Source organism: Drosophila arizonae, chromosome 2, assembly GCF_054131065.1.
Source record: "Drosophila arizonae isolate 15081-1271.41 chromosome 2, UAZ_ARI_1.0, whole genome shotgun sequence".
Classification (NCBI taxonomy): Eukaryota; Metazoa; Arthropoda; class Insecta; order Diptera; family Drosophilidae; genus Drosophila; species Drosophila arizonae.
In genome coordinates, this window is record NC_142922.1 from 33,142,151 (window position 1) to 33,154,476 (window position 12,326).

The window sequence follows — 12,326 nt, forward strand, 5'->3', positions numbered from 1 at the left end:
CAAAACATCTGTTATCTCGGCTCAATTCGGATGTAAATTTTTAAAAATATTATTTTCTGTTTTAATGAGGCTGTAATTCTTTAGACCTTTACCTTATTGTTGATATTGAGTTTAACGTATCAATGTTCATCCTATTTCTTATTCAATATTTTATTAAATTGACTTGGCTAAAGACCCTTCAACTTCGGCATTCCACCAAGGTAACGAATGTATGCGAAGCGCAACAGCAAATCTGACTAACCACTATATTTTAGAGATGAAAGTATTGCAAAACTTGTGATGTTAGCCTTTAATAGTTGCCAGCTTGTAAGTTTGTCTATTGATTGGTAACTAATATCAGATATTAAACAAAATATGTATTACCTGATTCGATTCATAAATAGGCCAGATTTGCCAAATTTCTTCCGCAATCGCACCTAAAAATAAGCCAGATCTGACCGAAAAGAAGCTAAAATGGCAACACTGATTATCAGCACAACAAATGTACTACGTAGCGACAGACTGCGAGACATATGCGTATGACAGATTGGTGGAAAAAATGTTGGAACGTGTAGCAACTGTTGCAGTCCATATGAACAGCGACACAAAATCAAAACAGACAAAGAAACAGAAACGTGCACACTGAAAGGAGCATTCGTCGCATATTATCGAATTTCCCATACGTATACTATAGGATATGATTAATTAGAGCAGCAGCTGAATCTGTGCGCAATGGCAAAGCACACAGATAAGGTAGGCAATAACAGAATTGTACATTCAAAATACAAAATACGTGTTGGTATATTTTTAGCTTTCGCCTTGTTGACAACACCAAAGTGCAAAGTTTTAAACGAAAAAAAAAAAAAAACAAAAACAAAAAACGCGACGCCAAATAGTCTGTCTATGCCTACCCCAGTCTATCCCTGCTCTCTCTTACTCATTGGAAAGCTCTCGCCAAGTAACAACAGGAACAAGTAATTTGGGCGCAACAAGTGCGAACGGTACGCATCATATCAGCAATTTCAGGAAAATGCAATTTGGGGACGTAATAGACTTGGCAGCTTTCGGTGTTTGCCAATGCGTCACAGATTTCGATTTCGTTCTGTTAGTTTAGTCTTAGTCTATCTGCTGCAGAGCATTTATCATGGCAGTTGAATTCTACAAAAAAGTTTGTTTTTGCCATACATATGTATATGTATTTATTATTTAAAAAAACAGTCAATTGGCCTAAACTAAAATTCCGGAATGTATAACACCTTACAATGCATATTGTAGATATGTCTAAAACTGTTGCAAATCTTTGCTGCTCGTTTATGACATAAACTTTGTAACAAAAGTAAACTTTATAACGGGAGATCACAGCAGATAGACGATAATTTCATCACTAGTGGTTAATACCGAATATCGATAACTTAATGAATAGTAAACATTCTTGCAGGCTCTCTGCGCCATGTCAACGGACAAGGAATTCTTGGAAGCTTACGAGAGAATTAAGCTCTCCTATAAAGCAGCCATGACTCAGGTGGACATCGCTCTGTGCCACGATAAAATGGAGTCAGGGGAGGAGGCTGTCGCTGCCTATGAGCAGGCGCTGCTGGTGATTGAGGAGACATTTGCCATACCTGTCGGGCTGCCAGATAACATAGATGCAGTGCAGCAGCAGTGGAACGATGCTTGTGCGATTATACAGAAGCTAAAGAGCGCTAAGATGGATCTGAGCTATCGATTAAATGTTTTGAAAAGCAGTCAGCTTCCCATTGATGACACCGCTGCAGAGGCTCAAGAACACGAGCAGTTTGATGGAGCATCCACGAGCAAGCGACCTCTGCTCGCTGAGAACCCGAGCATCTTCTATGACAGACTTAATCCGTGCGGAAAGCCGAGGACTTACAAGGAGCTGGCGACCGGATTACGTGAGCTGTTAGGCAGCCACGACTCTCAAGCGCAACTGGATGAGCTGTTTCAAGCACAAGTCAAACTCTACAGGATCGAGTCCAGCGGTCAAGTGATCACGCTAACTGGCAGCTCGAAAATGTCGCTAATCATGTGCTCCGTGGTTGGCAAATGGGCACATTTGAATGGCAGCTATTTCATACAGTGCGACATGCCGCGGGAGGCCGATAATAAAGAGGCGGGCACGCCCGTCTGGCTGTATCCGCTGATTCCCAACGTAACCAATTGCTATTGCACGGAGTACGGCGCCTTCATATTGCCGGATATGGAAATCGAGCAGGCAGGAAATGCATTTGGCTTAATGCTGGTTAAGCCACAGCGTCCGCTGAGCACCAGTGCCGGAGAGTCTGAGGAGGAGCAGATGGCGGACTTGCAGCAGTTCTTCTTAGACCTACTTGAGGCCGTGCTGGCGGACACTGTGGAGCAGTTGCCGTCGCCGCGCAGCCAACGTGCTGCGTCTACTGCCCCCGAGCAGGTGTCCAAGCACATTGTCTGCGCAGCGGATTTCATAGCGCGCAATCTGGTGAAGGGAGCCGAGAAGACGGGCGGATATATGTTAAGGGCTACGCCATATCTCATGTCTAAAATGAAGCCAGCGGCAGCCGATGAGGCCACTCAAGTGCCCAGCTCGGTACAGACCGGCGTGGAGGTGGCACAGAAGGTGACGCAGGCAGCTGCTGGTCTGACGGGCTGGATCGCCGGGAAGGTGGGCACAGCTGCTGTTGCAGTCGGCGGATACCTAGCGCCGCATGTCCAGACCCAAGGCTCGAAGCTCTTGCAAAAGGGCTTCGGCTACGATAGCAGCAATGCGGACAGCACAATGGAAGGCGCCATGACCATTGCAGCGGGCGCTGTGGAAGGCTTTACCACAGTGTTCGACGGCTTTGAAAAGTCGGCCAAGATCTTGGGCAACAGCTTGAGCGAGAATTCCGTTAAAATTATTGAACACAAGTAAGTTTACGCCTTCACCTAGAGATTGAAAACTCAAGAATGTCCTTATCAGATACGGCAGCTCGGCTGGAAATCTGGCCAGCGAGACTTTCGATACGGTGGGCAACGCCTTCGTCATTAGCCAAAATGTTAACTATATAACGCCCAAAGGTCTGGCCAAGAAGTTGGTTAAGAAAACGGGCGAAGCCGTCGTTGTGGATTTGCGTCGCTCAGAATCTCATTACATAAACGCGGGCGCGTTGTATCCCGATTTAAGAGCACTGAAGGAGTAAAAGACATAGTCCATATGAATGATTGATATTAATCTCCGTTGGTTAAGTCCAAAATATGTTAATTCTTTGCAACGAATTTGTTGATATTAATATGTAATCTCCGCTAGTCAAGTTAAGTTATTATTTTGTTTATATTTTTCAATGAATTAGTTATTAACCTTAAAGTACTCAAAAAATTAAAAATACTGAGTTGATTTTTTAATTTAGCGTTCATGTTATATAGCAGTCAGCTATCGGCAGTGCTAACGTCGAACAGTGCTAGAGCTGCTAACAGAAGTGTAACAGACTTTTCTCAATCGTAAAACTGTTATATTCGTACTGTTATACTATCGGTTAACAGCGTGCTGTTAATGACTGTTTTATTTTCAGTTTAGTCGTCGAAGTGTTCGGTCGGGACCATCGGTCGTGCGGTTGACGAAGTTTTTTTTTCAAAATAAAAAGTGATCCAATTTTCGATATTGTTGCTGCACAACGGCAATTTAATAATGTGTATGCGCATATGAATATGAATGTAAGAAACATAAGCATGACGAATGTGTGAGTGTGTGGAAACTAATTATTATTTTGTCTATTGCGTTCGTCATTCACACGCACACAATTGCATTGGCAATTGTTGCTTATTTTTGACGTGCCTTTAAAATAAAAACCTTATGTTACAAATACATACATATGTATATAAATGTAAATATGATATATTATTATTAAACATATATTTTTATTAACGGGCCGCGTTTATATAATGAGTGTATGCTGTTTGTGTGTGTGCCTGCGAGTTTGAGCTTGTATGTATATATGGTTAAATGCGTACGTGTTAGTACGCGCTTGTGTGTATGTGTGAACGTGTTTGTGTTACGGAGCTCTCCATTATTTTCAGTGTGCGCTTTACACGCTTTGAAATAAAAACTGCCCATTTGAAGTGAATAGTAATACAAATATATACAAATAATACAACTATACAAATATACAGCAAGCTGTTTCACTTCTTAAGTTACATGGCCTGCTCACATCTAATACTAGTTTACACAAAAAGCAGCAACAAGCCAGTTACAGCCATAAACGGTCAACAACAACAACAGTTCTAAGCGCACACACACATACGCAGAGGCAATAGCAACTAAAACGTGTTTGTTTGTGTGTGCTTACTGGGTTCATTGCTGTTGCTTACCTGTGCCTGTGTGTCTGTGTATACATATATGTGAATATATGCTAGTGTATGTACGTTTTCTAACACACGTCTTTTTGTACGTAGACCGCGAAAAACAACAACAGAGACCGAGTGTATAAGAATTCTGAATTTTTAGCTTTTGAAATACTCACACATAACGAAATTGGATGAAAAGGAAAACTGCTTCAGAAACAAATCAAATCAAATGAAATAAACTCGAGGAATTTTGATATTTTCATGGTAAGTTTTGCGAAACTGTGGTCCTAGTCTCATCTTCTTCATAACGGTTTCTTAGCTTATGCCGTGATATAGAATTTTATTAGTGTTATATTTATTTGCATTATTTGGCGCAGCTGTAGCAGCAGCAGAGGAAAATTATAATAATGCCCAGTGACAGAATAGCTAAAATTAGGCTTTCCTCCTGTTCGATCGGGTATGCCGTTGTATCTTTACATCGGCTCGCAAGTTCACTTGAATTCACGCGCATAGCTGTTATTGCGATTTCTTTTTCTTTCCTTTTCTTATTGAAAAAATGTTGAAAATATTGTACTAGTTGATTTCATGTAATTTTTTTTAATGTGTACATACATATATTACATTTAACAACTGTCGAGATACAGTGTATGCTTTTTTCATCACATTTTTCGATTACAAATCATTTTCACTTTGCATGTGAAAATTGTGGCTAGTAACATTTAGATGGCTTGAGCATTTGCAACAACATCATCAACGTCGGTTATCGACGCTGGCTAACAGGTTTTGTGATTTTAAGCTTATAAGGTATTGGCAAAAAAAAAACAAATGAAAAATAAATTAAAAAAAAAAAAAAAAAAAAAAAAAATGGGTAAATTATAATCGAGAAATGCAGACAAAATCCATCATTGGAAAGTTGATTTGATTGGAACTATGGAATGCAGCTGTGACAGGGTTGTTGCCTAGTTGTGCGACAGGGCGACGCATTTTTGTTGTTGTTGTGATTATTGTTTGTTGCAAAAAGTCATCTAATGTTACAAGCTCTATTGCTTCACGCTTCATTTGGCAACTTTCAACAGCAACAGCAACGACAACAATATCACCATTATTGCCGTCGATATATGGGAGAAAGGCTGTTGATCGAGTCTAGGGTTACGTCCACATGTAATTAAACACGATTCCGTTAACTAAATACAATATCTAATGTATGTATGTATATATGTGCGGATATCTCTATACATATCTGTATGTTGTTGTCATTGTTCTCTTTTCATTTTACGATAGTTGGTACTTTTAGTGTTTTAGACTCGAACTCTCAATTAGTAATCGTGGTTGTTGTTTTTTTTTTGTGTGTGTTCCACCCACAGCAACAATAATAGATCGTTCCGTCTGCAGCAGGCTGTTTACAATTGTCTATGTTGTTGTTATTTATATTATTTTTATATAGTTGTTGCTGTTGCTTTGTAACTTTTTAACAATTGGCAACGCTGTCGTGAGACGTTTCTGGTATGTGTGTGCATTTGTGTGTGGGTTTGGGTGTTGGGGACCATCGCATTACACAATTATCCAAAGCATTTTCCACAGCCTAACATTTTTCCGACACACATGTAAATCAATTCACTATTTTTTTTATTATTTGTTTTGTTTTTGTTTGCTTTCTTGCTGATCATTCATCCCTTTCTCTGTGTGATATTTGCCATAGGTTTTTTGCCGTTGCCTGTCTTTTGTTTGGCTGTGTTTATTTTCCCATCTTTATTTTTTACGCGACCCGTGCGTCAATTTATATGTACATATTTCGTTCCGTTGCCGAGGCGGAAGTCGCTTCTTAATGATTATAAAAAAATAATAATAATAGTCCCTTGTATTGCACTGTAGTAGGAGCAGTAGTAACAGCTGAAACGGAGCCCTGAATTGTGTCGCAATTACTAGGTGAAACTTTGAAGCCTCTAGCTCCTACCCCTACGCTTACCTGACCACCTCTACGCCGAGCTCCTTTCGAGCAACCGTTGCAGCTGCGGGCATGAAAACTCGTTTGCCGCATAATTTCTAAAGCTGCAATTTTCATTTGTTTTGTATTGGCATTTTGACTTGGCCATAGCTATAGCTCAAGCAAGCATGCCCATGCATGGGCAGGCTGAGGTAATACTAATTGTATGTTCCTGCATTTCTATATGTAACTAGAGTGTGAAACATTTCATTTTCGTTAGCGACACTGCCAGCTTCCAATTTACTGCTAGCACATATGATGCGAGTTCCATTGAAATGGAATAAAATATTTTTAAAGCTTCTAAATTGCATAGTTCAGTTTTAAAAGTTGTATTCAAAGTATTCGTGTTCGGATAGCATAGTTGGGATCACTTTTGAAAATCGATTGCTATCGAATAATTGAGCATGTAGTAAGTTCGATTGTTGTTTCTTAGTTCGTATTTAAATTGCCTATCCATTCCCTTTCAAATGCATTGAAAAGCCATGGATATCAATTATTACAAATCAATGACAAATAAATTACCCAATTCCATAGTCGACGGTTCATTAAAAAATAAAATCACTTTTTCGATGCCAGCTAATCGGGCTTTAATATAAGCCTAGGGAGATAGGCTCAGGCAACTTTAATTATATGGATAAAACAAATATATAAGATATGAGATGGTGCAACAAACGCCAGTAGCGAGTTCACAGAGATGGGAAATGCTGGTTCAGGTAAAAAGAAATGAAGAAAACTGGTCAAAAACTGTGAGCGTTTTAAAAGAAAAAAAAAAAAAAAAACACGATTCTAATGTCCAGACCATGGTCAGGTAACAGAGAGTGGCCGCCATCTCGCTCGCACACCCCAGCTTATAGGCCCAGCTAAGAGCGGAGTAAAAATAAAAGAAATCGCCCCCTGCGGTATTTCCGTTCATGTTTTCATTCATAGGAAATAATAATAGCACCACCACAACAACAGCACCAGGAGTCGAGCTGAGTCGCTGCAAGGGCGAGATCGCATTTGGAGACTTGAAGCAAGTGCATTTTCATTTTCCAGTCTGCCGCAGCGCAGTTTTCGTCAGTCTTCGTTTGTGATTGCATGTGCGTGTGAAAAATGAAAATGCCTCGAATAACAGGTAAGTTAATAAGCGACTGCGACTGCGGCTGCGACAGAGACGTCGGCAACGAGCTGCGGTGCAGACGAAACAAAGGCATTTCATTAAATACTCGGCATTGCGTTGTTACCTGTTGGGATGGCGGCCATGCTGGGAAGCACGGCAAAAGTACACAAAACTCACGTCGAATTGGACTACTAAGTGCTGACTGACTACTTATTGCCCTGTAGTGAATTTGAAAATTGTTACAAAAGACATTCGCCTTATATTGTTTGCCTAGCGTATAAATGTGTTCTCATATATTGGAATCTTGTGATCGCTATTTATCGATGTTTTAAATTGAATTATAATATAGATAGTGCAAAAGGATACTAATGGATAAGATCTATACTATTATTATAATGAACAACCATATATCTTATGTTCAGTTTTTGAGATCATCATACACGCTGATTGACAGAATTGCGTTCGAAAACAATATTCCCGTAGCAACCCAAAAAATAATTCGTTCCATGCCACCCTCTATCGCTTGGGCAAAGAGAATAGGAATAGTCTAATACAACCTGTCAAGGGACGGATTCTTTCACCATCTGAAAACGAACACTTTTGTTTCTTTTTCTTTTTTCTTCGGTACAATAATTGCACAAGTGTCACTTGGCCACAGTAGGCACCGGTAGCACCAACTGGCAAGTGGTAGGTAATAGGAACAGCAGAGGGTATGCATAGATACATATCTACATAATATATACTCGTACAAGCATGTGTCTGGCTGGTAATTTCATTATGAATTGTCACAGCTGGTCGAAGAAAAGGGGCGGAAGGGGAGGGAAGTTAAGTTTTATGGCCAAGCTGCATGGTAGCCATGCTTAGTGCAAAGCGAGCAACATGAGCGGTTCATTCGGCATTTTATTGTTTATTTTATAACCATATCTCACTTGGCAAACAATTATTTATAAGTTGTGGGGAAGGGCAAAGAGTAAATGGTTTGTAATATTAATTATTTATTTTATTTGTTGATAATTGTATACTTAAGCTCTTAAAATAGGAATGAAACACTTACTCAATAAATCTTATTTTTATTAATGTAAAGTCTAATTTTATTATTTGTGCAAACTAATTAAATTCTATTCCAAGATTAGGAGTGACTATTAAGAAATAAGTTATTATTTTTATTTTGATAGCCACATTTCTGAGTACAAAAAGGTTTAGTTTGAAACTCGTATTTTCCAAATGATTTCCTTTCTATGCTACTAATTGAATTCACAAAAGCATTTGTAATTTGCATATCCACAGACAACAGGAAAACGAAAAAACCGTTTTGCCAACCAAGTATCTGAAGTTTTTTCTGTTGGCCTAGCCCCAAGAGAGGGCAATAATTAATTAAAAAATACATCCATACATTCACTCACGCACACATACATAAGCATGTACATATGACTTGTAATATGTGCAAGAAAAACTGTTGCAAAATGTAGCTTATGTACAAATGACCGACATAAACGAGTATAGATACAGATACAGATACAGATATAGACACTTTTACAGTTACCCATACACTCTGCACCGCTCTGTAAAGTAACAGTAGGCAGCGCCCTGTTGGCAACAGCTGTTGTATTCGTTAATTATGGATGACTCGTATCCCGAAGGATAAAACGAGTGCATCGTCGTTATGGAAAAGTCCACAGCTTGTGACATATAAAGAATGTATATATATACTTCAGTACATACGCATACATGTATACCTATGTACATATATACGTATATGTATATGTATATGTGTATAATGTGCATGTACAGCATCTCTTATATGCCTTAAAAATAGGTTAGCAAAAGCCGTTTGCACGCAATGTGTTCGCTTGCAATGTGACTTCCATATCCTTCCACAAATCGTATCCCCAAACCCGACAGCCATTTGCGGTCGCCTATCAATTGCTTGCATGTTCCTGTCAGTCAGTTTTGGTTTGGGCTCAGTGTTTCAAGCCAACTGAATGCGATAAGTTGTACAGGGCATGCCTTACAAATGCTTTATTAATTTATAATATTTAGTGCAGGAGGCGTCCTTTATGTGGTGCCTAGTTCTTCTAATAAGAAAAAATAAAAGCTAACAATACATGCTAAGAGCTTAAGCGTGAGTGTATGTGTTTTTGTTAGCTTTAAAGAAAAGGAATGAAGGCTCTTGATTGGATTTACATACATGAACTTAATAAGTGATCATTCATTGAATAGAGATATTAGAGACTTTATAAAATAATTATCGGTCTATTTATCAGAAGTGCAATAGGGTAATTTAGCTGACCCACACAATTTCAACTTCTGTGTAGATTCTGTTCGATTTATTACTATTTGTAGTGAACTACTTACACCTATCTCTTTGTTGAATTGGTTTACACAACTAGCACAGCTGAGATTAATGAATGTTTCATTTCTGTTTTGTAAGTATAGCGGATTTGAAGTATCTATGTCGCGGCACTTGAACGTGTCATTAAAGTCAACAGTTGCAGTTCCACGATATATATATATATATATATATATATATATATATATATATAGCGTCCCGATGTTATCAGCAATTATCAGTCATATTTGTTTAGCGGCACATAGCCCTAATTGCCCTCCATGTGTTCTTTACCTAACGTAAAAATTAACAAGACGTATCATATCATGCCTTATTGAGAGTGCCGACTTGGGGATGCTCTTCGTAGTGTAGCATAAACATATTATATATCCTTAAAAACTAATATAACTAACTGGTTACTGCACATTCACCATTTCGGACTTCGATGTGATTCAGAGTTTAAATATTAAACGTCAATATGATTATTTTCATATCCGGAACCCATTTTCAATGGATAATCAGAGTATAATGGTTTTGTTAAAAGGAGGCTTGGCAGACCCCACAAAGTATATATATTATTGAACAAGGCGTTGAGCTGATTTAGGCCTGTCTGTCTGCCTGCCTGTCCGTCCGTCCGCCCGTATGTGTGAACGCAACGATCTCAGAAGAGATAATGAAATGTAAAGTGAGCTCTTGCATGAATTTTTTAGAATTTAGAATTTTATTGTAATTAAAAAAAAAGTTGTAATTATTGTAAAATCTCATGTATATGAGTTGTCGTCTGTTTGCGATCCGACAAAGAACCAACGTACCCTTCCTTATAGGGTAGGGTATAATGAATCATTTTGTTTGTTTAAGCAATTTAGTTCCATGTTTACCTTTGCTGAAGTGTTATTTGCTTAGTTAATTAGAGCAAATAGTGCAAGTGCAACTTGCCAGAGCGTGGAAAAAAAGGGCTGAAAATAAATCAGTAAAAGTTTCACATTATATACCTTAGATTTTAGTGTTCAGGCATGGCATTTCTACTATCGAAATAATGAACGAAATGAAAAAATGGAAAGTTTAATATATAAATAATACATACCATAAAAATATCTTGGTATTATTAGTAGTTGTGCTTTATTTTTATTTTTTGCCTATCTGACACACAATAATTTTCAAGCATTTTGGTCTTAATTTATGGGGCTTTGTTCTAGTGAGTTTTCAATTGTTAATTGAGAAATTAAGCATAAAGTGAAGCTTACAATTTACAATTATTGTGATCGATCTGTTTTTATACCCTGAACCCATTTTCAATGGGAAATCAGGGTCTAATGGTTTTTTTGAAATGTATGTAACAGGCAGAAGGAGGCGTGGCAGACCCCACAAAGTATATATGTATATTCTTGATCAGGGCGACGAGCTGAGTTGATTTAGCCCTGCCCGTCTGTCCGTCTGTCAGTATGTTGGAATGTGTCGATTTCAGAAGATACAAGAGCTAGTGACTTCAATTTTGTTGTAAAATGTCCGTGTATACCACGTAAATACTGAGTTTTGCTTTAAAAATCGATAACTACTCCCGATATTTTTGATCGATAAAAACCCTTATCGAAAATCAGTTATAACTTTAAAGCTAAAGTCTCCACATTTTTAATGTAGATATATATATATATATATATGTCGGGGCGATGCGTTTCTCATACTGGTTTTCCATCATAGCTGCGCGTAATAACGAATTCCCGGTGTGTCGCTAAACTCCTTTTAATGGTCTTTCTCGTTCAATAGTCATTCCAAGTGTGCCCTCTCTTCTACTTTCGAAAGTTCTAATCATGGTCGCATATTCTTGTTCATCGAAAGCACAGCGGCCCTGCTGCGAACGGCATGACTAGCCGTCTCGCTCTCACCCAGCGACACCCGGGACTACGTTCAGCAACAGCTATTGTTGTCTCTTAGTGACAGTGCATCCTTTAATTGCACCACAATACTAAATCAATCGATTAACACGATATCCAGATATCTAATTGCAATTTCAACAGTGTAATATCGCACTGACACGACACGGCCATACTGACAGTTACACGTCCCTGTGTAATTCATTTCTCATAGTATCATTCCGACACGGCCATACTGACCCTTACACGTCTCTGTGTAATTATTGTATCATAATATCATTCCGACACGGCCATACTGACCCTTACACGTCCTCGTGTACACAGTTAAAAACTCATATCATTTTTAATCAAAATAAGTTAACTTGATTACGTACTTTCATCAGCCAATATAACATTCGCACCATTTAAACATTTACATTTGCTCTCATTAATAGTATCAAAATAAATCTTTCTGTTCATTGCCCACATAATCATTACTTTATCTCGTTACACATTTCCTAATGTCTTCAAATTATGGTTAATGCAAATAAACTCAACCATTTGGATTTCACTTTTATCTCACGCCCATGTTACACCATCAAAGAGCAGTGTTACAGGATATCTCATCTACATTCTCAAAGTACAACGTACTTTTCCGCAACCACTCGCCCATTTGGCTCTTCATCGAACGTCAGTTTGGCAGGATATCGCTCAAATTCAGTAGCTCGTATTCTTCTGCACAAAACCGATCATTTGGCTTTCCATTTT

The 12,326-nt window shown here is 38.5% G+C and overlaps 2 protein-coding genes across 22 annotated transcripts in view; both read left to right on the forward strand.

Moving 5' to 3' along the window:
- Positions 1-533: 533 nt before the first annotated feature.
- spartin lies at positions 534-3,357 on the forward strand. Of its 3 annotated transcripts, XM_089472314.1 has the most exons (4): positions 537-732; positions 791-980; positions 1,418-2,883; positions 2,936-3,357. In XM_089472314.1, the coding sequence occupies exons 3-4, from the start codon at positions 1,430-1,432 to the stop codon at positions 3,153-3,155; spliced, it is 1,674 nt and encodes a 557-aa protein (XP_089328440.1). In that variant the 5' UTR covers positions 537-732; positions 791-980; positions 1,418-1,429; the 3' UTR covers positions 3,156-3,357. The 3 variants fall into 3 exon arrangements, with proteins under 3 accessions (XP_017874937.1, XP_089328440.1, XP_017874936.1); XM_018019448.2 differs by lacking the exon at positions 791-980 and having other exon boundaries at positions 534-732; XM_018019447.2 differs by lacking the exons at positions 537-732; positions 791-980 and adding an exon at positions 1,013-1,147.
- Positions 3,358-3,500: 143 nt separating this feature from the next.
- The window catches only part of smash (smallish), a 91,005-nt gene continuing 82,179 nt past the window's right edge, over positions 3,501-12,326 (forward strand). For 7 of the 19 annotated variants that reach the window (XR_016270638.1, XR_016270639.1, XM_089472082.1 and 4 more), the window contains exons 1-2: positions 3,508-3,666; positions 4,405-4,560. The gene's annotated coding sequence lies outside the window, so the exon portion shown is untranslated. The other 12 variants (XM_089472126.1, XM_089472134.1, XM_089472140.1 and 9 more) reach the window with 9 other exon arrangements.

Excerpts from the sequence above, each read along its gene's own strand:
- spartin (XM_018019447.2), top strand. The coding sequence starts at position 1,124 with ATGGCAGTTGAATTCTACAAAAAA. Across the intron at positions 1,148-1,417 it reads CAGTTGAATTCTACAAAAAA|GCTCTCTGCGCCATGTCAAC; the intron begins GTTTGTTTTTGC and ends ACATTCTTGCAG. Across the intron at positions 2,884-2,935 it reads GTTAAAATTATTGAACACAA|ATACGGCAGCTCGGCTGGAA; the intron begins GTAAGTTTACGC and ends TGTCCTTATCAG.